At 35.5% G+C, this 22,835-nt stretch overlaps 1 protein-coding gene across 2 annotated transcripts in view; it reads right to left on the reverse strand.

Moving 5' to 3' along the window:
* LOC121428617 (G-protein-signaling modulator 2-like) overlaps nt 1-22,835 on the reverse strand; it is a 66,739-nt gene that overhangs the window by 18,319 nt on the left and 25,585 nt on the right. For both annotated transcript variants that reach the window (XM_041625379.1, XM_041625378.1), the window contains exons 5-10: nt 15,078-15,201; nt 12,409-12,524; nt 6,696-6,851; nt 4,137-4,245; nt 2,813-2,898; nt 1,615-1,658 (exon numbers count right to left, since the gene is read on the reverse strand). In XM_041625379.1, the coding sequence (XP_041481313.1) occupies nt 1,615-1,658; nt 2,813-2,898; nt 4,137-4,245; nt 6,696-6,851; nt 12,409-12,524; nt 15,078-15,201 (635 nt within the window). The remainder of the gene's footprint in view (nt 1-1,614; nt 1,659-2,812; nt 2,899-4,136; nt 4,246-6,695; nt 6,852-12,408; nt 12,525-15,077; nt 15,202-22,835) is intronic.

Genomic DNA, 22,835 nt, shown 5'->3' on the forward strand with positions numbered 1-22,835 from the left:
ATCCAACTGATTAGATCAAATAACACAAGAAGAAGTATCAATTCATTATTGGCTCCCAATCAAATAGTTACTGAGATCAAGCAGACATTGTAAACTGGGTTCCAATAGAAACTTTACAGATTTCACGAGCGCACCACACAAATTTCACTCCGTCAAAATGAACAAAATTTTGAGAGAGGCTAGCCTCAATAATCTTTAATAAGCACATGTCAATAATTCAGATATTGGTTTAATCACAAATAAGCTGTATCCCCTCAAATCAATTGGTTCTGGAATCCAAAGTCACAAAATGGCAAAAGAAAGACCAATGAAAATGAGATGGGATTGAACAAACTTACCAGGTGAATAAAGTTCACAGAATGACCATCGGCATGTTTCATTGATTGCCTCAATAACTAAGAAGTTACAGGAAGTTAACATTAACATTTTAAACACACCTATTGAGGTCAAAGAAGCACAATGCATGAATGGACTCAATAGCAATCAAACAAAGAATGTTCATTTGCTATATAATCCCACCTCATTTTCATTGGCCTTTCTTTTGCCATTTCCTAACTTTGGATTACGGAACCAATTGGTTGAGGGGCTACATCCTCTTTGTTATTATTAAACCAATCTCTTAATCATCGACTTGTGCCTAGTAAAGATTACTGGAGCTAGCATCTGTCAAAATCATGTTCATTTCGACTGAGTGGAATTTGTGTGGTGCACTTGTGATGTTTGATAAGTTTCTTTTGGAACCCAGTTTAGATTAAAAGGAGTGCAATTGATCCAATCTCACACACCACTCAACTATGGAAAGCTAGCGGAAACCATCATCTAACATGCGTTTACTTTTTTTAATATAATGCCATCTAAATGTGACAAATACCTGTGCATAGTCATTGCTTAGTACATCACTGAAGTCTTAAAGGGGAAGTTCACCCTGAAGAAAACTTTGTTGTAAAAATAGCAGAAAAAAAGTAAGAAATATTGGTGAAGGTTTGAGGAAAATCCGTTAAAGAGTAAGAAAGTTATTAGAGTTCAAAGTTTTGGATTTGTGACGTCATAAACGAGCAGTTGCCCCATGTGTTATGTAATATAAAATGCATGAATTTCGAATTTTGCATGGTTCCTGATGACTTATTTTCTATTCATGATCGGGTGTGAAATGATTTGTCTATTGATATACAAAAGGTACAGTAAAAACCATTTTCAATTTTCTGAGAAAATGACATTTCATTGATTTTTTACCATTCGCTATGTAGGAATGCTGCTCCAAATGACATCACAAATCAAATATTTGAAATTCTAATAACTTTAAAATTATTTGATGAATTTTTCTCAAACCTTCTGCAATATTTTTTATTATTTTTTCTGCTATTTTTACAATAAATATTTTGTCAGGGTGAACTTCCCCTTTAATGTTAAAAAAGTGTGCCATTGAACAGGCAAGTAGAGGTGCTTCATCAATTCTATATACTATCATTATTATTAGTCTACGTGGATAAGTATATACATCTATAGACAAAATATTATGAAGGAGCTGGCTTTCAATAGTGGAGATTGGTGGGATCAGTCACACTTCTCTGTGAGACAGAGCTATGGATTACTCAACAATAGAATCATGCATACCTTTAGTTTCTTGTAATGGGGTTTGAACAGTTGTACTGACATCACTGCAAATGAAGGATAAAAATAAAACAACAAAAATGTTACTGAAAATATATTTCCACGTTTCAGAAACAAGTATTCAATCATTTTTAGCCAAACCTCACTGTATCCTGAAACGTTGGCTATCCAACCCCTTACTTTCACATTACTCTGAACTAGAAATCCCATCCCAGCCCTAAACCAACCCTCATGCCTTCAGATATATTAAGGCAGGACTACTTGATGTAGAAAAAATTTATCACTGATAGTATTTGTAACTACTGTTGCCAGCACTGGTTGGAATCTCCCACCACTCAAAATCTATGACCTGGGCAAGTACACAAAGCTTAGTAATCATCGTAGAACACTTTTCTATGATTGATTCCATTGACTACAATGTAAAATCAATTGTTAAAATCAAGCGTACGATCAATCGCTAACCTTTGTGTTACGGGACCCAGGTGGTTGTTTCATAAAGCTGTTCATAAGTTACGATCGACGTTATGAACGACTGGTGATTCTTTCCTGTGGTGAATGATATACTGCAAATTTGCATTGGTGTTGATTTAGCTTCTAAGAAAGGTTCCCCAGTCGTACATAAAGTCGCTCATAACTTATGAACAGCTTTGAATGCAATATCGGCACTGAATGCAATATCATGCCCATCCGTCCAGCACCAATTACTCCACTGACAAAGAAAATCCTACGAAACCGATATTTTCAATGTTTGAGTCCTAAAAATATGTAATCTAAAACAAAATCAAGTCTTGAAATAAACATCCAATGCCAGCGCTTTTAGTAAAATACTCTGGGATTTGGTTCAAGCGAGATACATCATATAGGGCAAAGTAGATGGAAAGGGGTTAGGGCAATTTCTGTATTAGTGCATGGTACATGTAAATCTGACTAAACCTGTAAAATTGGAAACTTATTTGGATTTAAACCCTGGGATACAATGACGACTTTATGGTGAGGTTCTTTATTTTTATCACTGCAGGAATTGTTCAATTTCCAGTTGGTCATTTTGTGTTCTTTATAATAATAATAATATGTCCATTTATATAGCGCAGTTACTATGTGCATATACTCAACTGCATTTGATACTTGGTATCATATTATTACCCCGGCTGTAGCAGAGCCACCATATTAATAGGTGCTAAAGCGTTTAAGGAATACTTACCTAATATCACTGGTACTTATACCAAAGAGACTTTGCAAATCTTGTAAATTCATCTTGGCTGTGACTTCTCCTGTTCTATCTCCAACCTTGAAAACAGAGTAAAATTATTATGTTGAGTTACAGGGGAGCATGAGGAGGGTGTGGAAGGACAAAGATGAGGAAAATAAAATAAGGAGTAGCAATAGTAGTGGGAGGAGGAAGGGGGAGGAGGGGAGGAAGAGAGGGAGGGGAGCGGAGGGGAGGAGAAAGGGAGGAGGGGGAGGGGAGGGGAGAAGAGGAGGGGAGAAGGAAGAGGACAAGATGGAGGAGGAAGAAGGGAAGTGGAGGAGGGAGAAGGGGAGGAGGAGCAAGGGGAAGGAGAGGAGGGGGAAGAAGGGGAGGAAGAGGGGGGAAAAGGGAGACAGGAGGGGATAGGAGGAGGGAGGGAGAGGAGGGGGAGAAGAGAAGGGGAGATGGGGAAAAGGAGGATGAGAGGGACAAGAGGGGAAGTGAAAGAGGGAGAGGAAGAAGAGGAGGAAGGGGAGGAGGAATGGGTAGCAGGAGAAGAAAGAGGGGAGAAGGAGGATGGGTCAAGGAAGTAGAAAGAAGAGAGTAATTCTTTTTTTAATTTCATTATAATATTCTCCAGATTTCTGTTTAAAGATGTATATATATTCAACAAAGCATAATTACTCTACAATATCCAAGAAAATTGTGATAGAATAATCACCCTTACCCTAGAAAAATGAAAATAAGCGTTACTACTCAGGAGACTCATTTATGAAAAATAAGTACATATAAAAAGATGTCATTAAATAACAGAAAATTGTGCAACTGACTGTATGGTATTCCTGGGGGACTTTCATTACGGTATCTTTGATGGAAAATTGCTTTTTAAAATATCAAATTTCACAGTGAAAGCTGCTAAACCTTTTACATGCCAAAGCCACCAAGTGGTACCTCTGAACAAACATAACTCAAATCCCTGATGCTCTTTCTGTTGAGGCCTTCAAAAGCAGACTAAAGACATTTTGTTTTCTTCTTGGTTAGTTATTCATAATGTAGTAAATGTTAATATATGTATGTATTTTTTCCTATACTTATTGTTTGTTTGTTTATATTTTAATGTATTACATGATATGTTGTACATGTAAAGTGCACTGAAATGTCAACATGCTATATAAATGTAACATGTATTCATTGTATTGTAATGTATTGTATTATATACATTGTACAACTCCTACACACTTGCAAATTTCCTGACGTTGAAGGTTAATACTATGATTTGGGAAGAGAACAACTAATTACTTGTGAATATTCTAAGAGACAAAAAGCTGCTAATTACCTCTCTTGATATTTGAAGATGTAGTGTTGCATAGTGAAGAGCTTTTTCATGGTTTCCTAAAGACGTATGAGCATTCCCTAGACTCCAGCATGCCCGGCCTTCTCCAACTCTGAAGACAGGGGAGTGTTTTTCACAACAAAAGGGGGGAAAGGGCAAAATGGAGGGGGAAGGAGCATATATTTCTAAATTAGAAAAATTACTCAACAGAGGAAATTATCAATAAAAAAAATAGTGAAGTGTATACAGTCCTTAGCAATTTCCACAATTAAAAAATGCATAAAGCCTGACTAAACCTTTTAATAATACAGGCTCAACATGGTAAATTTCATTAGACTATTATTCTCACATTCTAATATTTCTGAAGTGACACGACCATCATATAATTTTTCAATGATTGTTTTTTTTTTATCAGAATAAGAATTCAACCCTTAATGCCAATAATCAGGTTTTGCACACTACATGTACCTCAAGAATGTTACTATTTTTCTTGATAAAAGCTTTAATCAGTGAATGCCAAAAAGCTACATGTAGATTGAATAAATAATCTGTAAAATAAAAAGTCAAAACAACAGAAATGTCATCAAAATTGGATAGGCATATAGCAGAATCAAGTTGTTTCCAAAAGTTCAATCTAAACTTCACATCATTCCAAGATATAGGCAATACTAGGGTGTACAGACAATTCTAGGATCTACGTTGTCTTGGATTGTTCTTTTTATTACTTAGTGTTGTTTGTGCAGCAACAGACACATAAAGGGGTGATGATTTTGGTAATACGGAACAAGCATGATTAAAACATTGATAAAATACCAGCTCAAGTAATACAACAACAACAAAAACAACAAAAAGTTGATTTGAATAAAAAGAGAAAAATCCCACTAGCATAACACTGAAAATTTCATCAAAATCGGATGGAAAATAAGAAAGTTATGACATTTTAAAGTTTCGCTTAATTTCACAAAACAGCTATATGTACATCCTGGCTGGTATGCAAATGAGGGGACTATGATGTCATCCACTCACTATTTCTTTTGTATTTCATTATATGAAATATTCTAATTTTCTCCTCATTGTCAAGTGAAGACAATGATTAATTCCTCCCTGAACATGTGGAATTAGTATTGTTTAATACTAAATGGTTCAGTCAAGTTGGTCCTTATTGTCAAATCTATAAAAAATGAAATATTGTATAATTTAAACAATAAAAAACAAAAGAAATAGTGAGTGATGGACATCATCAACTGACTCACCTAGTTGTGCATTTCACCGTTTTGTAAAAAGTAAGCGAAACTTTAAAATGTCATAACTTTCTTTTTTTACATCCGATTTTGATGAAATTTTCAGCACTATGCTCGTTCGATTTTTCTCTATTTATTCAAGTCAGCATTTTCCTGGGGGTGGACTTGACCTTTAACAATCCACAAAATATTTTGCTTCTGGTATTTACATAACAGTTTGACATAACCTACACACTGGTTTTTATGCCTAGCACTGATCATTAAGCTTAGATACACTTGAAGAAAGAGGTGTTATATGAAAGAAAAGCTGACATTTCAATAATTCCATTAAGCAAAAGAATCAGGTCTGTTTAAGCCAGACTAAATCAATTTACATGAGATAATTCTTGTGTGGTGGTGTAGAAAGTAAAGCTTCACTGAATACATAAAGCCATGTTCCTTGTAAATTCATTTAAAGAAGCGCACATTTTTATTATCTTATAATGACATCTAGAATTCAAAAAGACATGGCTTATGAAAGATAGACAATTAATTAACTACTTTACATGTATGATGTACCTGATAAAGTTTTGTACATACAGTAATATGGACAACTCATTTTCTAAGGAGTAATCAAATGAGTTTTAGAAGATTGACTTTAAAATGCATAGGGAGTGAGGAACATTTATAACCACTGCTTAAAGGAAAAGTATGATTTTGTTACTTTTACATAGTCTAAAGATATGATCGTTTAAATCTTTTTTCCTATCAATGTCTAATTGTTCTAATTAATATTTTGCATTTCTCTCCTAGTGAATAAAAAATGCTTACTTTATTTTTGTCAGCTTTCTAAAGCAATTCATAAAAGAAATTATTGGTTTTGGAACTTTGCTGTAGAAATAGCTATTCACATATCTCGATTTGGATGCCTTTCGTGTTTAAAAATCAAGTCAAAATCAGTTAGTGTAAGGTTCCATTCATCCTGTCTTGACTGGCAGAGTTCACACATAACTATTTGATATGAAAATTCCAACCTGTAAAATCTTAACGATCAAAGTTACGAATAGTGGTATGAATACTAACTCAAAATTCTGGTCCCCCTGTAGGAAAGCAAATTCAATTCCAAATCGTAATGACGCCCATGATTATCTGCTTCGATTTGAAGCTGATTTGGGCTTTACTATAACTACAGAGTTTGCAGCGAAGCATAATTCTGAATTTGGCATTCATCGCATTATGCTGAACTTCAAATGACATAATTTTACTTCTAGGAACTTTCAAATTCAATGCAGAATGAGTAATAAATTAGTTTAATAATTGTGTCATAGTGTGCTTAACCCACCTGTCATTGAGTTCTTGAGCTATCTCCATATGTCGACCATGGTATTCCACAGCCTTCTCATACTCCCGTAATAAAGTGTAAGTGTTCCCTAGACTGTAGCACGCCTGGGCCTCCATTGCCAATTCACCGAGCTGCCTTGCAATATGCAAAGCTTTCCTGAAATAAAATAATTAGCAGAATACAAAAGTATGTGTATTTCAAAATGCAGTCAATCCTGCTTTAGCAACCAGACCTGGGTCTGTTTCATAACTTTTGTTACAATAATAAATTTGCAATAACCGTTAAAAGCTACTGAAATGATTCAATTTGACTGGCTGATAGTAAACTTGTTAGAAATTGTGCTTCTGTTATTATAACAATTCTTCATGAAAAGGGACCAAGTTTGGGTTTCTCTTGGACAATTTTTTTCCACTGAAATGTCCGAAGACCCAGTCCATAAGGACTACCTCCTCATGAAGGCCGCTTTTCATGCTTCTGATGTTTACAGTCAGGTTTCAACTGTATCTGCCTTCACATCAATGGAGAGTATTCTTATCTTTCTTGGCCTTGTGTTGTCCTGAAGACGACTAACCCAAACTCAAGTCATTCCCTGCCATGGAAAACTTCAAAGTTATTTGTAGAATATTTGCTTTCATACATGTTAACCTCCCATAAAACAATTTGTTCCAATGTGAGATGGTAAGGTCCCTGCAGAAAAGATTAGAACATTGCATAGACTCTGCCACTCACTGATGGTATTTTTATATCATTTAAATAATAGAAAGTCAATTGATTAAAATATCAAATGTTTCACATACCTGTAGATGATTTTTGTGGAATCTAGGCATATCATTTTTGCCCAATTTTCTAAAACATGTAGCTACTATACCATTACCTGTCAGCCTTTAAATCTTACAAATATTCATACTCAGGCACAGGATGTTTAGTGATTGAGGCCAAAAAATCTCACTGCGATTGAAGCCTAAAAATCTCTCTGCGATTGAGGCCTAAAAATCAGTCTGCGATTGAGGCCTAAAAATCACTTTGCAATTGAGGCCTTAAAATCTCTTTGCGATTGAGACTTAAAAATCTCTGCGATTGAGGCCTAAAAATCTCTTTGCGATTGAGGCCCAAAAATCACTTTGTGATTGAGGCCTAAAAATCTCTTTGCAATTGAGGACTAAAAATCTCTTTGTGATTGAGGCCTAAAACAGGGCTCCACACTAACCCATTTTTTCTACTGGTCCAACCTATTCATGTCGGACCAGTAGATACCCAGTTTTTCAAATTTTTACTGGTCTGAACCCAAAATCTACTGGTCCCAAAAAATAAAGAAAATATTAGAAAAAAGGCGCAAGTTTATTTTTCTAGCCTTTCGTGACCCATCCCCGCCAATAAAATGAAGGAATGAAGGACAAAAAGAAAGAAAGACAGAAACGAAGAAAGAAAGAAAGGAAGGAAGGAAGGAAGGAAGGAAGGAAAGAAAGAAAGAAGGAAGGAAGGAAGGAAGGAAAGAAAGAAAGGAGGAAGAAAAATGAAAGAAGGAAGGAAAGAAGGAAGGAAAGAAGGAAGGAAAGAAGGAAGGAAAGAAGGAAGGGAAGAAGGAAGGGAAGGAAGGAAAGAAGGAAGGAAGGAAGGAAGAAAGGAAGGAAGGAAGAAAGGAAGGAAGGAAGAAGGGAAGAAGGAAGGGAAGGAAAGAAGGAAGGAAGGAAGGAAGGAAAGAAGGAAGGAAAGAAGGAAGGAAGGAAGGAAGGAAAGAAGGAAGGAAGGAAGGAAGGAAAGAAGGAAGGAAGGAAGGAAAGAAGGAAGGAAAGAAGGAAAGAAGGAAGGAAGGAAAGAAGGAAGGAAAGAAAGAAAGAAAGAAAGAAGGGAAGAAAGAAAGAGAAAAAAGAAATAGAGAAAAATATTTTTTAAAGAAAGATTGAAAAGAAAGGAAAGAAAGACAGGAAGAAAACAGAGGAAGAAAGCTAAAACTATTATCATTAATAATTGATCAGTTTCTTTTTTTGGCTCAATTAAAATAGCTACGAAAGAAAGTCAGAAACCAAATGTATCAACACACACATAAATGCATATATGGGGCTAATATGTATTCAGACGATACCACCCGAAACCTGATCTGTTTGAACCAAACTGAAGTGAAAATTTACCCTTTTACTGCTTACAGATGACACAGTTACTCCAATTTTTAGGAAATATGGACATTATAAGAGCCTTTCATATGGACCGTGAATTTTGACAGTTCTGTGAGAGATTTTTGCCAGAGTTTAGCCAAGCTTCGTTCGCGCAGCCAGTAGAGAATTTACCATGTGGGTTGTGTATGTACGGCCTATGGCCGTGGCTGGCTACATGTACACTGATCTACTCTAGTAACACGTGCGATTCATTCTGTGTGTATTCTGTGTGTGAATGACAGAATTTATCGGGGGGAAATGGTTTGCAGTGAATTTGACCATTTCTGGAAAAGTTAATTGGCCCAACAATGGTTTTTATTACTGGTCATGTCGGACCCTTAATATCTTGCTGTTTTTTTTAAAAATTACTGGCCCGACAATGATATTTTTTACTGGTCATGTCGGACCAGTAAATCTTCCTATTTTTGAAAATCTACTGGCCCGACGGCGATTTTTACCGGTCTGGGACCGTCGGACCGCCGCTAGTGTCGAGCCCTGCCTAAAAATCACTTTGTAATTGAGGCCTAAAAATCTCTTTGCGATTGAGGCCAAAAAATCTCTTTGTGATTGAGGCCTAAAAATCGCTTTGCAATTGAGGCCTAAAAATCTCTTTGCGATTGAGGCCTAAAAATCTCTTTGCGATTGAGGCCTAAAATCTCTTTGCGATTGAGGCCCAAAAATCTCTTTGCGATTGAAGCCTAACAATCTCATTGCGATTGAGGCCTAAAAAAATCTCTTTGCGACTGAGGCCTAAGAGTCTCTTTGCAATTGAGGCCTAAAATTCTCTTTGCAATAGAGGCCTAAAAATCTCTTTGCGATTGAGGCCTAAAAATCTCTTTGCAATTGAGGCCTAAAAATCTCTTTGCGATTGAGGCCCAAAAATCTCTTTGCGATTGAGGCCTAAAAATCTCTTTGCGATTGAAGCCTAACAATCTCATTGCGATTGAGGCCTAAAAAAATCTCTTTGCGACTGAGGCCTAAAAGTCTCTTTGCAATTGAGGCCTAAAATTCTCTTTGCAATAGAGGCCTAAAAATCTCTTTGCGATTGAGGCCTAAAAACCTCTTTGCGATTGAGACCTAAAAATCTCTTTGCAATTGAGACCTAAAAATCAATTTGCAAATGAGGCCTAAAAATCTCTTTGTTATTAGTAACCTGAACAACCCGAATTTTCAAATTTTTTCTTCATTTCAATTTTTTTAATCTGTAATACATGGCAAATGGTGTGGTAAAACAGTGTCAATATTATATATGATTTAGACTGACAGATCATTATTTTTTGCCCTCCATTATCAAAAACAATTTTTTAAGGCATAATTTTATTGATTAAAAAATAGAGCGCGTCTCAGGAATGTGTGCGACCAATGTGGTAATGCATTATCCCTATACCTCACACATTAAGGAATTTAAGTGAGATTTTTAGTCGAAACATTTCTAATTGTTAAACAATCCCTGGTATTTCATGCACATATACTCGTCCTGCTATATAGAACATTACAGCCATGTTAGGTAATATTGCAATGACATTTAAGTCAATGAAAACAGTCCTATGTAAAAATCTACTACACAAGAGAATTTTCTGTATATATACATGCAGCAGTTTTAATAAAATGAGCAAATTGTGATGCAATACCACCTTACCAGGCAAATTATTCCATGCAATATGTCATTATCATTATTTTCCAAGAAATAATTATTACTCTTGAGCATAAATTATAAATAAATGTGTAAAAAGAAAACACCAGTACTCTCAATGAAGGTACAATATCTCTCACTACTGTATTTCTACATCAATACTCAATTCTTTATTGTCCATTAAAATAGAAATACTTTGTGGTCACACAACAATACATAATACAACATATATATGCATTTCATTAAAACTGCTAAAATAATACACTTTGAATGGCACTGCTCGGTTATTTACATTTACAATTAATTGCACTAAAATAAAACAACATAAATAACGAGATGTGTTAAAAGAGGGCAATTTATCAATTGAAATTTTGAAATAATTTTATTTCATCTATATTCAATCAGTTGAGTTTTCTTTATTTATGTTGCAATATGCTTTATAGCTTTTAGAATAAATAATCAAGAAACTTTCTTTTACAAAGTGAAATTATCACTTTCTAAAAATTCAACCCCTCATTTTTTCAATCGCTATTTTGCAGTTTGCTCTTTCCCTCTTTCCATTATCTGTTTGATACTTTCTCTCGCTCCTTCAATTTCTTTTTTTTCTTCTCCCTCTATCCATCATCCACATTCTTTAAATTCACGCACTCATTTTCAATCACTATTTTTCAGTTTGCTCTTTCCCTCTTTCCATTATCTGTTTGATACTTTCTCTCGCTCCTTCAATTTCCATCCTTTTATCTTCTATATCCTCCATCATTCACTTTCTTTATTTGCACACCCTCATAATCACTCACTATTTTTCACTCACTCTTTCCCTCTATTCCATTGTCTGTTGGATTCCCTTTCATTTTTATCTTCTTTCTCCTCCTTCCCCCTCTCTCTAATCTTTCACTCACTTCTATCTTTCCAGCTCTGTCAGCTTCAATCTCCCTCTTACTCTCCTTCCCTTCCCTTTTCTCCTCCCTCCATCACCATCCAGTCTCTTTGATTTTGCTCCTCCTTCTATCCACCCTTCTTATCTCTTTCTTTCCTCCCCTCTCTCTTCCTCTCATCCTTTTTCCATCCCTCCATCTCTTCCCCAACCTTCTCTCCCCTTTCCGTCTCCCTCTTTCTCTCTTGCATCTCACCATTTCACTTCCTTTCATTCAGAGTCATCAAGCCCAAATGATCAAATTATATTCATCACCTTCCTTCTCACATAAATCCAATTAGGAAACAAAACTAATTTTAAAATTACATCAAAATCACCACCCTGAAACGGCCACGACCCACAAACAATGCTCATTGTGCTTTAATCATCTACGCATAGCTCTATTAAGTAAACTACCACTTTTCAACGGTGCCCCAAATGCCATCATTCAGAAGAAATTAATGAAATTGTGATTTGAATTTCACTAACAAAATAGTACATTATATCTTGAATTAAATGATTTTCAAATACACCGAGTACCAAAGAGTACAATTATTAGCAGATTTTAACATGTTAAACCGCCTGCTAAAAAAAAAAAACACCATACGAACTATCCAGAAATATGCTTCACAAGTCAATTCAAGGCCAATGCCATATTCACTAAAATGATTTCAATTAGATCAAGGTAGTAATATAATGAATTCGTATTGAGGGCAGTGGATAGATATTGTCAGAAAAGTGTGTTTGCATCATTATACATCTGTCCCACAAAAAGGAAGCCAAGATAATATAGGCAAAGGGTTTATAGTGTTTGATTTTAATAACATGTGAGTCTTTTACTTTTCTTTTAAACACCAAACATGGCAGTCTGTTCTGTTCACGCATTCACTGCAATATTCCCCTTACAACATCTTCAAATAATAATAATAATAGCAGGGCCCGCTGCGAGAACAGTTTTCAGAGCTGAAGTGGCTTCCCTGGGTAAATATACCTATATTATTATTAAATACTTACTTGTAATATTTTGCAGCCACTTCAAACTGCACCATAAAGACACATGCGTTTCCTAGGTTACTATAAGCCCGCCTCTCTGCTGCCTTGTCTCCGAATTCTTTTGCTATAGCAAGCCGCTGAGGAAGGAGAAAAGAAGTGGGGTATTTAGACTCGTACTAGCATCAACTTGTCAAATGTAATATTCTTGAAAACCAATGTTTTCAAAAATGAATAATTAATGTCAGTCTCTTATACATGTATTAGCATGTGCAGATTATTGTAAAGTAATCGTGTGGGTGTAGGTATATAAATGTAAATTAGTTCTTTTTAAGAGTGCATATTTAATGCTAACCCATTAGGGGCTTCAGTTTATGCGGCATACACCAGTCATAACATTTACATGTACTTCACAATGAAAACTGAGAAAATTAAAATAAGTGAGATGGTGATTTGTATTCATAAATAAAATGTCAAAAATATAAACAAAGCAGAAGTAAAGCAGAAACATTGATGTATCAATCAAGCAAGAATCACTTGCAAATAAACAGTTGTTTGATTTTACCCGTGTCATATCAATTATGCCTAACACAAGTAAACAATATTTCAGACAAAATCAACGACCTATTGGGTTTTGACAGTACTTCTACAACAATCTTTAAACATGCTTTTACTTCTTTACACAAGGATGATAAATAATTTCTACCCTGTTGGCAACCTCATATTCAGGCATCTGGAAAAAAAACGGCCGACAAAATCAATGTATTGCACGGCAAATACACCGTGATTAATGCTTAAAATGCAAATGCATTTCAATCCAGTACTGAGAATTCATGAATGCAAAACCCTACTTTCGCATACCAATATGCTGTCTGCAAAGTACTGCTAGCAATAAATAATTTTCTACCAAGACAAGGAACTATATTCTACAAGGAAGATAAGCCATGCATTAGCACATAGATATACACCAGTAATTAGAGTAATTCTCGGTAAAATGTAAGTGGGCTTCGGAAAACTTTTAAGAAAGCTTAAATTTTGTATTATGGTAATCCATTATTGTCTCATGCCACACCAGTTGCTCTGGTACATGTCATATGGGTCATCCATTTTTTGTAGGTGATAGTGTTGTTGTTTAACCCTAATTCTCCCAGGGGGGCCCATAATGGCCCCCCCCCCTCGACAATTTTCGCGATATATCTGCTGCGCAAAATTTTTTGACCTCGCTGCTCGCCGACTTTTTACTTTCAAGTCTCGTGCAAATTTTGAAGCCAAATTTGTGATGCCCGGGTACGCGGTTACATTACGCAACATTATGTAGTGCATGTCAGACCCAAAATTATTCATAAACGTGATTTCATGTACACATCCAATGCAAATTGTGTACTTAGCCAAAATTCATAAATGTATCATTATTTCTACTTTTACTGATTAAACTTAATTGATTTTGCCTTGTTTATGATCAGAATTAAGTATGGAACGATATTCATCGAAAAAACAATAAAAAACAAAACGTAAAAAAACAGAAATTCTCTACCATCATGCAAATTTTTCGTTGTGATCGTGCAATCCGCGGTCGAGATCCACCCCCCCCCCCCCCCCCCCCCCCGGAATGACAAGAATCAAAATACCCTGGGAGATTTAGGGTTACATGTAAATGGTTTTGTTGCTGTTAGAGCATATCTTATAAAATTGAAAATGAGCTCTATCTGCATGCATACTGTGGATATTTGTGTTAAATGTTTCTGCTTTTATTGAAGCAACTATTGCATGAGGCTGCTGTTATTGTTGAAGGATATATTGTTGATGTTAATTATAATTGATGTTTTCATAGCTGCTTCTGTTTTATAGATGTAGCAATTGTTGCTGATGATTGATATAATGTAAAACCTTAAATTATGCTACATCTCAGCCATAGCTTTATGTGCTTTGACATTACTGTGGTTGGTTTCAATAAACAATAGCATGATTTCCAAGAGAGCGAGCTCAATACCTTTATAATCCCATTTTAATTTTTTGCAAAGACTCAACTGTTGACAAGATATTTTTTTTAAAGCCACTTTACAATTGAAGGATATGAATTTGAAGAAAGTGACCATTAACAAAGCTTTACAAACACTTAAAGATTAAGAAATGGCTAAAATATTATGGCATATCTTCATGCTTTTAAAGAGTACGCATTCCGTAGAATGATGTAATGTAGAAAAAATTTCAAGCAGAAGGGGAATTAGAACACGCAAGGCCAAGCAGTAAAGAAGTGAAGTGGAGGGAGAGGAGGAGAGAGAGGAGGCATCAGGAAGAGAGGGCAAGAGATGAAAAAAATAGAAAGAAAAATTGAAAAAGGGGTAATGGATGAGATGAAAAGCAGTATGACGAACAGAGAAAATAGAGAGCGGTGAGAGTTGGAGTAAGAGTTAAGACAGAGTCATAGAGTATGACAGAAACTGAGACAATCATAGAGCAAGATGAGAAATTATATAAAAAGATAATGTGAGAGAAAAAGAGAGAACAATACATGGAAATCATCCCTGGGAAGTGCTGAAATTTCTGAGCAGCATTTCACAGCAGCACAAGCACCAAGGCTTGGCCTATTAACTGGGATGTCAAAAGCACGCCGGAGATTAAATTTTCAAGTGCTTCTTCCGCCCCTTCCTATCTAGGTTTTTTTTTGTCAGCTTCATTCCCTATATGCTCACCTCTGTGTGGAATTGTATGGCCGTCTCGAAGTTGCCAAGAAGATAATGCGTGTTGCCAAGGTTACCACAGGCTCTTCCTTGCGCCGCCCTGTCTCCGAGCTCCCTGACTATTGCTAGGTTGGCTCTGTCAATAAAGAAAAGCACAAGACATAGGAATCACTATCCTCTCAGGCAAACACTGCCCATTTATATGATTTTTTTGTAACGTTTAGTGGACTGGGACAGTATGTACATCAGAGTTCAGGAAAAGTCTTTTAAAAGGCGCAGTGCACCGTTTGCAGAGGCAAAAGGACAGACTTTCAATTATTCATATGTATTCTATTGATAATAAAGTATTAATTGATTTCAAAGATTTGGTACAAAGCAAATCTTTGCTTTGGGGTCTAAATTGTGATTCTTGTATTTGCATCCCCCTTCCATTCTTTTGTACCCACACCTTATTCACTCTATAAATGAAGTCATTCTCTACTTTGACCCTCCCTCCCTCCCCTCCCCCTCCTTTCATTTCCTTCTTTCTTTCTTTCTTTCTTTCTTTCTGTCTTTCTTTCTTTCTTCCTTTCTTAAATGGTGTATGAATAGATTACTTTTTACAATTAACGAGGGCAGTATTGCATGGCTCATATAACTTTTGGTTTCACTCTGTTTTTGTAATCAACCTGATTTCACTTGAATGTTTATGCCAAACTATTCTTTTATTGTATACTTGACTTTTGTTATAATTTGTAAATAAAGTTTTCATTTAAAAAGTCAGTCTTTCTTTCTTTCTCGCTCCATTTCTTCTTTCTTTGTGTCTCTCCTCCCTCGGTCTCATCAATGTCCACTCTCTTCTACATCCACATGAACACATGTACAACAACTCTCATGTCACACCCATGAAGATATTTCCAATCACCCCCCCCCCATCCATCTGTCTCTCTCTCATATTTTCCTTTCTCAAACACACGCACACACCCAAACCTCTCTTCCTCTGACCGTTCCTCTGCCCCCACTGAATCATTTCAAATGCAACAGTTTCTAGTTATATGTGGGTCAATAACTCAAATTGTCACAAGTAAGAGGCTAAACATTGAAATTGAATTAATTTAAAATGGTTCCTTGATGCTGAGGGGAAAGGCCCAGTAAATACTTCAGAATTACTTCTTCTATTAAGCAAACCAGAGTCATTATGCTATTCAATAACGGGCGGTGAGGCTTAACCAGCAAACAGTGTAAAAAAAATCCTGCCCGAAAAGATTCAGAAATTTCACACCACACTTAGATATCCATGAAATGGCTACCTACACATATTTTCCATACATGTACTTCTTTTATCATTTCGATTTCATGGTTGGAATTTTATTTATTAAACATTGTGTAATTAGGCAATTTATTATCATATTCAAATTAATATACTTGTAAAACATTCTGCAATTCAGCCTTTGGCTGCTTTATTTTTAAGCCATAATACCATTACCTAGTAACTGAAGAACATTCCCTTCTTCCTTGACTCTGAAAGATTAAGCTGATGATACACTACATCTACTAACATGAATGTCTACATATGGGACTGCAATTAACTAGAATTTTAGTTCATTTTGGTCCGAGAGATATCTTCATAATCACTCTCTTGTTGAAAGATGAAAAAGGTGGAATATGTCAGAATATATTTTCTTCCAGTTTACTGCATTAGATTGAAAAGGTATTTACTCCTGCAGCACATTCAATGAAATGGCTCTGATGACATTTACTGTGAGAATATTTTAATCTCATCCTCAATATCAACATTTTTATTTTGTCAGTTGAATTTTAAGATGCTTTCGTTGACTTGCAAAAGTGCTAGTCTTGCTTTTTGTTTGCTTCACAGAGCACATCTTTTTCCATCACCTTGGACCATTTTTTTTAGAAAACGCACTAAGCTACATTTTGAATAAGCTTTTAAGATAGAGGCGAGACATCCCCGCTTCATCCCAAAAAGGAGAGATTCATCATTTTCCATCAATGCAGTCTAACATGAGCTCTAGAGACATCATTACTGTCGGTTGCTATTAGGATGCAAGGCAATCAAGTGGCACGGTCTCGTTGGTAACACAAACTCAAACTGAGTAATAAATCTCAATAAAAAAAGAAGGGGATAATCCTGATTTAAGGATACTTTGGAACAGCTTGTGAGAGTGACTTGAATATTGATTGGTTTTATTTCTTCTATTTTTTCAACATCAAACAAGGTCCTCGAAAGTTGTGGTGTTAGAACAGGGAGGGGGAGCTTTACACTTACTTTTTTTAGAGCATGGATAAATCAGGGGGCATCATGGTCTAGTGGGAAAGACTCTTTTCTTTCAATTAGAAGGACGCGCGTTTGATTCTAAATCCATGGTGTTTTCCTTCAGCAAGAAATTTACCCACATTGTGCTGCACTCAACCCAGGTGAGGTAAATGGGTACCGGCTGGAAGAAATTCCTCAAAAAGCTGTGCGCACCAGAATCAGTAGACTAGCTTACCTGGGGTAATATAGGAGCGTCTTGAGTACCTAACATGGGTGCGCTATATTAATCCTATATTATTATTTTATACATGTAGAAAAATGTGTAGGCCTACTGATTACTACTGAAATATGGCAAAGCAGTTGGTCATAGAAAAACCTACAGTATCATATTAAAGAAATCCCCATTCCATCCCCTCCTGATTTTAGAAACTTAAAGGACAAGTCCACCCCAACAAAAACTTGATTTGAATAAAGAGAAAAATTCAACAAGCATAACACTGAAAATTTCATCAAAATTGGATGTAAAATAAGAAAGTTATGGCATTTTAAAGTTTCGCTTATTTTCAACAAAATAGTTATATGAACGAGCCAGTTACATCCAAATGAGAGAGTTGATGACGTCACTCACTCACTATTTCTTTTGTAATTTATTATATCAAATATGAAATATTTTCATTTTCTCGTCATTGTCACGTGGAATGAAGTTTCATTCCTCCCTGAACACATGGAATTCCATTATTTTAACATTTTGTGCTTCAGGCAAGGAGGTCCTAATCGTCAAATTCATAAAAATTGAAATATTGTATAATTCAAACAATAAAAAAACTAAAGAAATAGTGAGTGAGTGACATCATCGACTCTCTCATTTGGATGTAACTGGCTCGTTCATATAACTATTTTGTTGAAAATAAGCGAAACTTTGAAATGTCATAACTTTCTTATTCTACATCCGATTTTGATGAAATTTTCAGCATTGTGCTTGTCTGATTTTTCTCTATTGATTCAAATCAACATTTTTCTGGGGTGGACTTGACCTTTACATTGGTACGAGACCTTGTTCAAACTATTTTCCTAATCTGCTACTGACCCAGTTCAGAAAATTGCTTTGTTAGCAATCACAGTAAAACAGTTGCTAGATAGATCTTGTCACTTGAAGAACATTTACTCAGCATCAGAATAGTGGGGTCGAAGGCTTGTGCATGATTAATACCCCTTTCACGCTGCCCTCTTCATTTTTCACCGGCAAACTTCTCCACCTCGCATTCCTCACTTAACCGGCGAAGAAAAAAATTTACCCTTTCGCACTGACATTTTTTTCCCCGGCGAAAGTCAACAGGCGATTGTAGAACAAACGAAAGAAAATTGTAAACATTACTTCTTACCTATTACAAAAGGTATAAAAAATTAATTACAACATGTTTGGAAGTATTACGAGAAAAACAAACAAATTGTTTTTCTCGTAATACTTCCAAACATGTTGTAATTAATTTTTTATACCTTTCGTAAATATCACCTTGTGTTTATATTTTAGCGCATTTCTTTTTTTACACATGTATTGCTTTTTAATAAATATTGTTAGTAAAAAAAAATTATGTTCGAGGGTATTTACTTGGCCAAAGCATTCAGCTGAGCTTGCAACTATCGCACACGGAATCTCGGTACAGGGGACTTCAGGATAGAAAAAGTTGACCTCTGACGTCATTAAAGAGGAGAAGTTCTCCGGTTTGCTTTCATACTGGCCTTTTCACCGGCAAACTTCACCGGTGAAGTTCTCCTGTGTACCTTTCATACTGGACACTTTCCCTTCGCTGGCGAACTTCACCGGTAAAGTTCCGGTGAAAAGCGCAATACAAAAGTGCCGGTGAAAAGCGCAATACGAAAGGGGTATAAGTATTGTTCTGTAGATGTTTATCTCACCTTATGCTGATGAACGTGCAACATACAATGTACATTATTATTTGTATGCATATTTGCAATTTATATCTAGTATCACCATTACTAATGGTGATACAATATGAAAGGGTGCTGTACATGTTACATGTAGGAAATAATTTTTATTTTTTAGGGGCTAACATTTGTCCATATTGGGGCGATTGAAGAAAATCGTTGCTTATTTCTTTCATTTTAAGGGCTACTTTTTAGGGCAACAGGCTATTATGCAGTGAATGCAAATATAATTTTGCCATATTAAGAATATTGATTTTCTAAAGAATCTAGAACATTTTTCTCTGACAGATCTTGGGGCCACTCTAAGAAGAATGGTCGCTCCAAAACATGCATTTTGGGGGAATTTTAGGGGCTATTCGGGCTCTCATGAGGACGACATCACCTGTTACCCTCATTTACTTCCTATGCTGGTGCTCCAGATCAATTGTTAAGTTGTCTACTTTAGAGGGGCCATTCAGGGGAGCGTTTCAAGAAAGGACCTGTCATACGTTTCATCCGACAAATGCCATTTTATCCGACTGTTACCATGGTAACAGTACATTTCAGCCAATCAGAACAACAGAAAGATGTCAGGTCTGACAACTTGTCGGACCAAAATGTTGATGAAAAACTTCCAGGTCATTCATACAATTCATCAGCAGTCATCCGAACCGTCAAATATATGACGGTGCAATCCCATCTCAGAGAAAATCAAGTTCAAAATTTATGAATAATATTCACACTTTTGTCACGTACCCTAACAAGATTTTCAATGCTAGAAAAACCCATAGTAGGGAAGACCAAGACAATTGCTCGACATTGGTATCCTTACATTTACACAACCACGAATCAGAGAGAATATCGCAAAAAGAGCTACAAGCTTGTCATTTTGGTTTAAGCGGCTTAGATTTTTCCTGTACAAAAAAGTCATACAGGTAGGAGAAATACAACACTAACCGCATTTTCAATACACGCTATCAGGAAAATGTTGCATCACTCTTTCCATGCAAGCGTTGTGGATACGACGATTTGCCGACCGCGTGTTTGCATATTAAGTGCTCGCAGCTGTTGCTGGCTTTGCTACAATACATGTTTTCTGTAGAATTTGTGCATTTTAGGGGCCGGGTACGTATACTATTTTGTGAGCTGAATGATTGTTGCCTGGTTATCCCAAGAACAAGGATTGTGGTCCATGCATGTAGGTACATGTATACTTAAATGGAGATCTGTAATGTTAAGCATGTTTATAGTGGTAACCCCCATCTCCCCCCCCCAAAAAAAAAAAAAATAATAATAATAGTTAATAAAACAAAATAAATAAATATCAATCAATCAAAAACTTTAAAAAATAAGTAAAATAATCTTAAATTACATTAAAACTTAATAATACATTGAATAAAATAACAATTCACAAATAGGATTTTGAGGAGCGAATATACAGTGAAAAATAAAGGTTCTCATTAATTTCAAAAAAAGATGTGTGTGGTTATACTTTTTCTAATTTTTCACTTTTTTACTGAACAAATAGGCCTACATGTGAAAATAACCAATTTCCTATCTGGCAGTAGAGAATGAAATGACTAGTAAGTAAAGTGTATCAATACCCATTTGAAAGCAAGGGCTGAGATAATGGCAGTGCTCAATAGAGGAATATTGGAAGACCAATTAGCTGCAGGCAAAAACACGTACACAACACAATAGTCGCGGTCTGAAGTAATATTGCCTTCACCACTTTCCCCTACAAAACACTTTTTTAAGTGGTCATACGTTATGGTACATTTATTTCCAAAGATGAATTCATACCACATGTAGTCTGCAAGAACAGACACAAATTTGACACTTTAACAAATGAATTCATGTCTAGAGTGGAGACTAGGCTCTAAACCCTACATGTATGTGCGTGTCAAATAAAATACAGGACTTTAGTGAATACCCTCACTATTTCAGATTTGCATTTTGCACCAAGCATTTCTTTTCTTATTATTTTGTGGACTACTTTTCACAGCCTACTACATGTATAATCTGTAACATTGGAGAAGCTTTAAAAATAAATGCCAGTTGTGGAAATGATCTAAAAATTAGTTTGAACAGAATCCAATGAAATGACCACCCAAGTGTGTTTGTATGTATATTAATAAAAAAAAAATATGTGCCAATTGGCTCTGGAAAAAATGTGTGATTGCTGAGAAATGAGCAAAATAAGCACAGAATTCAATAAAAATGTTGGAAATTTTTCCAGGAAATATTAATTCACTGTCCCACACATGCCTTTTTGTGGTAGTTATCCTCAGAATTTACAGTTTTCAGCTAAGATTTCATGATTTCTCAACGAAGAGTTGATTTCAGTGGTAATTAACCTTAATTTTACAGCATTCTCATGAAATAATTGTTTGCTGCAATTAATTTCTTTTACCTTTAATATTGCAGTGAATGGGTATTTTACAGGCCTCTTTTCTTTTATTTCAGGGCTCTTTCGAGCACTTTAGGGGTGAAATTGCCAAGCCCATGTATTTTTTCCCATAATGCATTATGCGAAGAGTAAGGGTCTGTGCCCGCAGACTACATTCAAACATGGTCTAACAATACGCAGTCCAGCCTCAATTGAAGTAAAAGATAAAGAGAAATATTGAGTATTTACGTATCTACTATTTATTTATCATTCAATTCAATACTTCAATAAAAAACATGTAGGTAGGCTTTTGCGTCATTGGCACAAACAAGTCAAGAATAATGCACCAACATTGACATTTTCACAGACAATAATTGCAGGAAAAAAAATATAATTTGTATCAAGATGGAATTAATGGAGCTACATAATGGCATGCAAGAAAACACTGCTTTGTCATTCATGGCTTCTTAATTACACTGCAAATAAGCATGTGTGATCATTACCTCAAAAGGTATGATTGCCATAGAGATTGATTGACAGTCTTTAATTAGTATCATCCACGCATGGTAAAGTACTATAACATTTTACAGATCCTGTAATACCAAAACAATAAATCGAAACGTGGAAGTAAACTATATCAAATAATTCAATGCTGTTGTACTCACGATTCCCACACTGCAATGAAAATAAAAAGAAATATCAAATGTACAATGAACTACTCAAGTCACACGAACAGGAATTGCAAGTATATTTTCAAAAATGAAATTCTGCTCATGAAATAAACCTTCTTACATATTTATCAATTGCAGTGTAATATACCTTTTAATTCAGCTATTCAACTCGATTTCCAACTTTTCCACTTAATTTAACGATGCACAATTGCTTTCAGCATTTTATGAAAATAAATTTTCTGATGAAACAATTTTTTTTCTTCTGAGGATTACATTTTTTAGAGGATACAGTGCATGTATATACCTCATAGAAATGATGATTGAAAGCAGAATCTGCTGTCGCATGTGCACACGAATAGCTTTCAATACTGATGAATACTGCAAAAATGTCAAGATATAATATACTGATGCATGCTTAGCCAGTCTGTATTTTTGCACATCTGCCAAACTCTCTTGACCAAAAAACATACTGATCCATAATCAAAATCATATTTTGAAGGAAAAAAACATATTTTGTTACAAATATTGAT

The sequence above is a fragment of the Lytechinus variegatus genome, chromosome 15 (assembly GCF_018143015.1).
Source record: "Lytechinus variegatus isolate NC3 chromosome 15, Lvar_3.0, whole genome shotgun sequence".
Lineage (NCBI taxonomy): Eukaryota > Metazoa > Echinodermata > Echinoidea > Temnopleuroida > Toxopneustidae > Lytechinus > Lytechinus variegatus.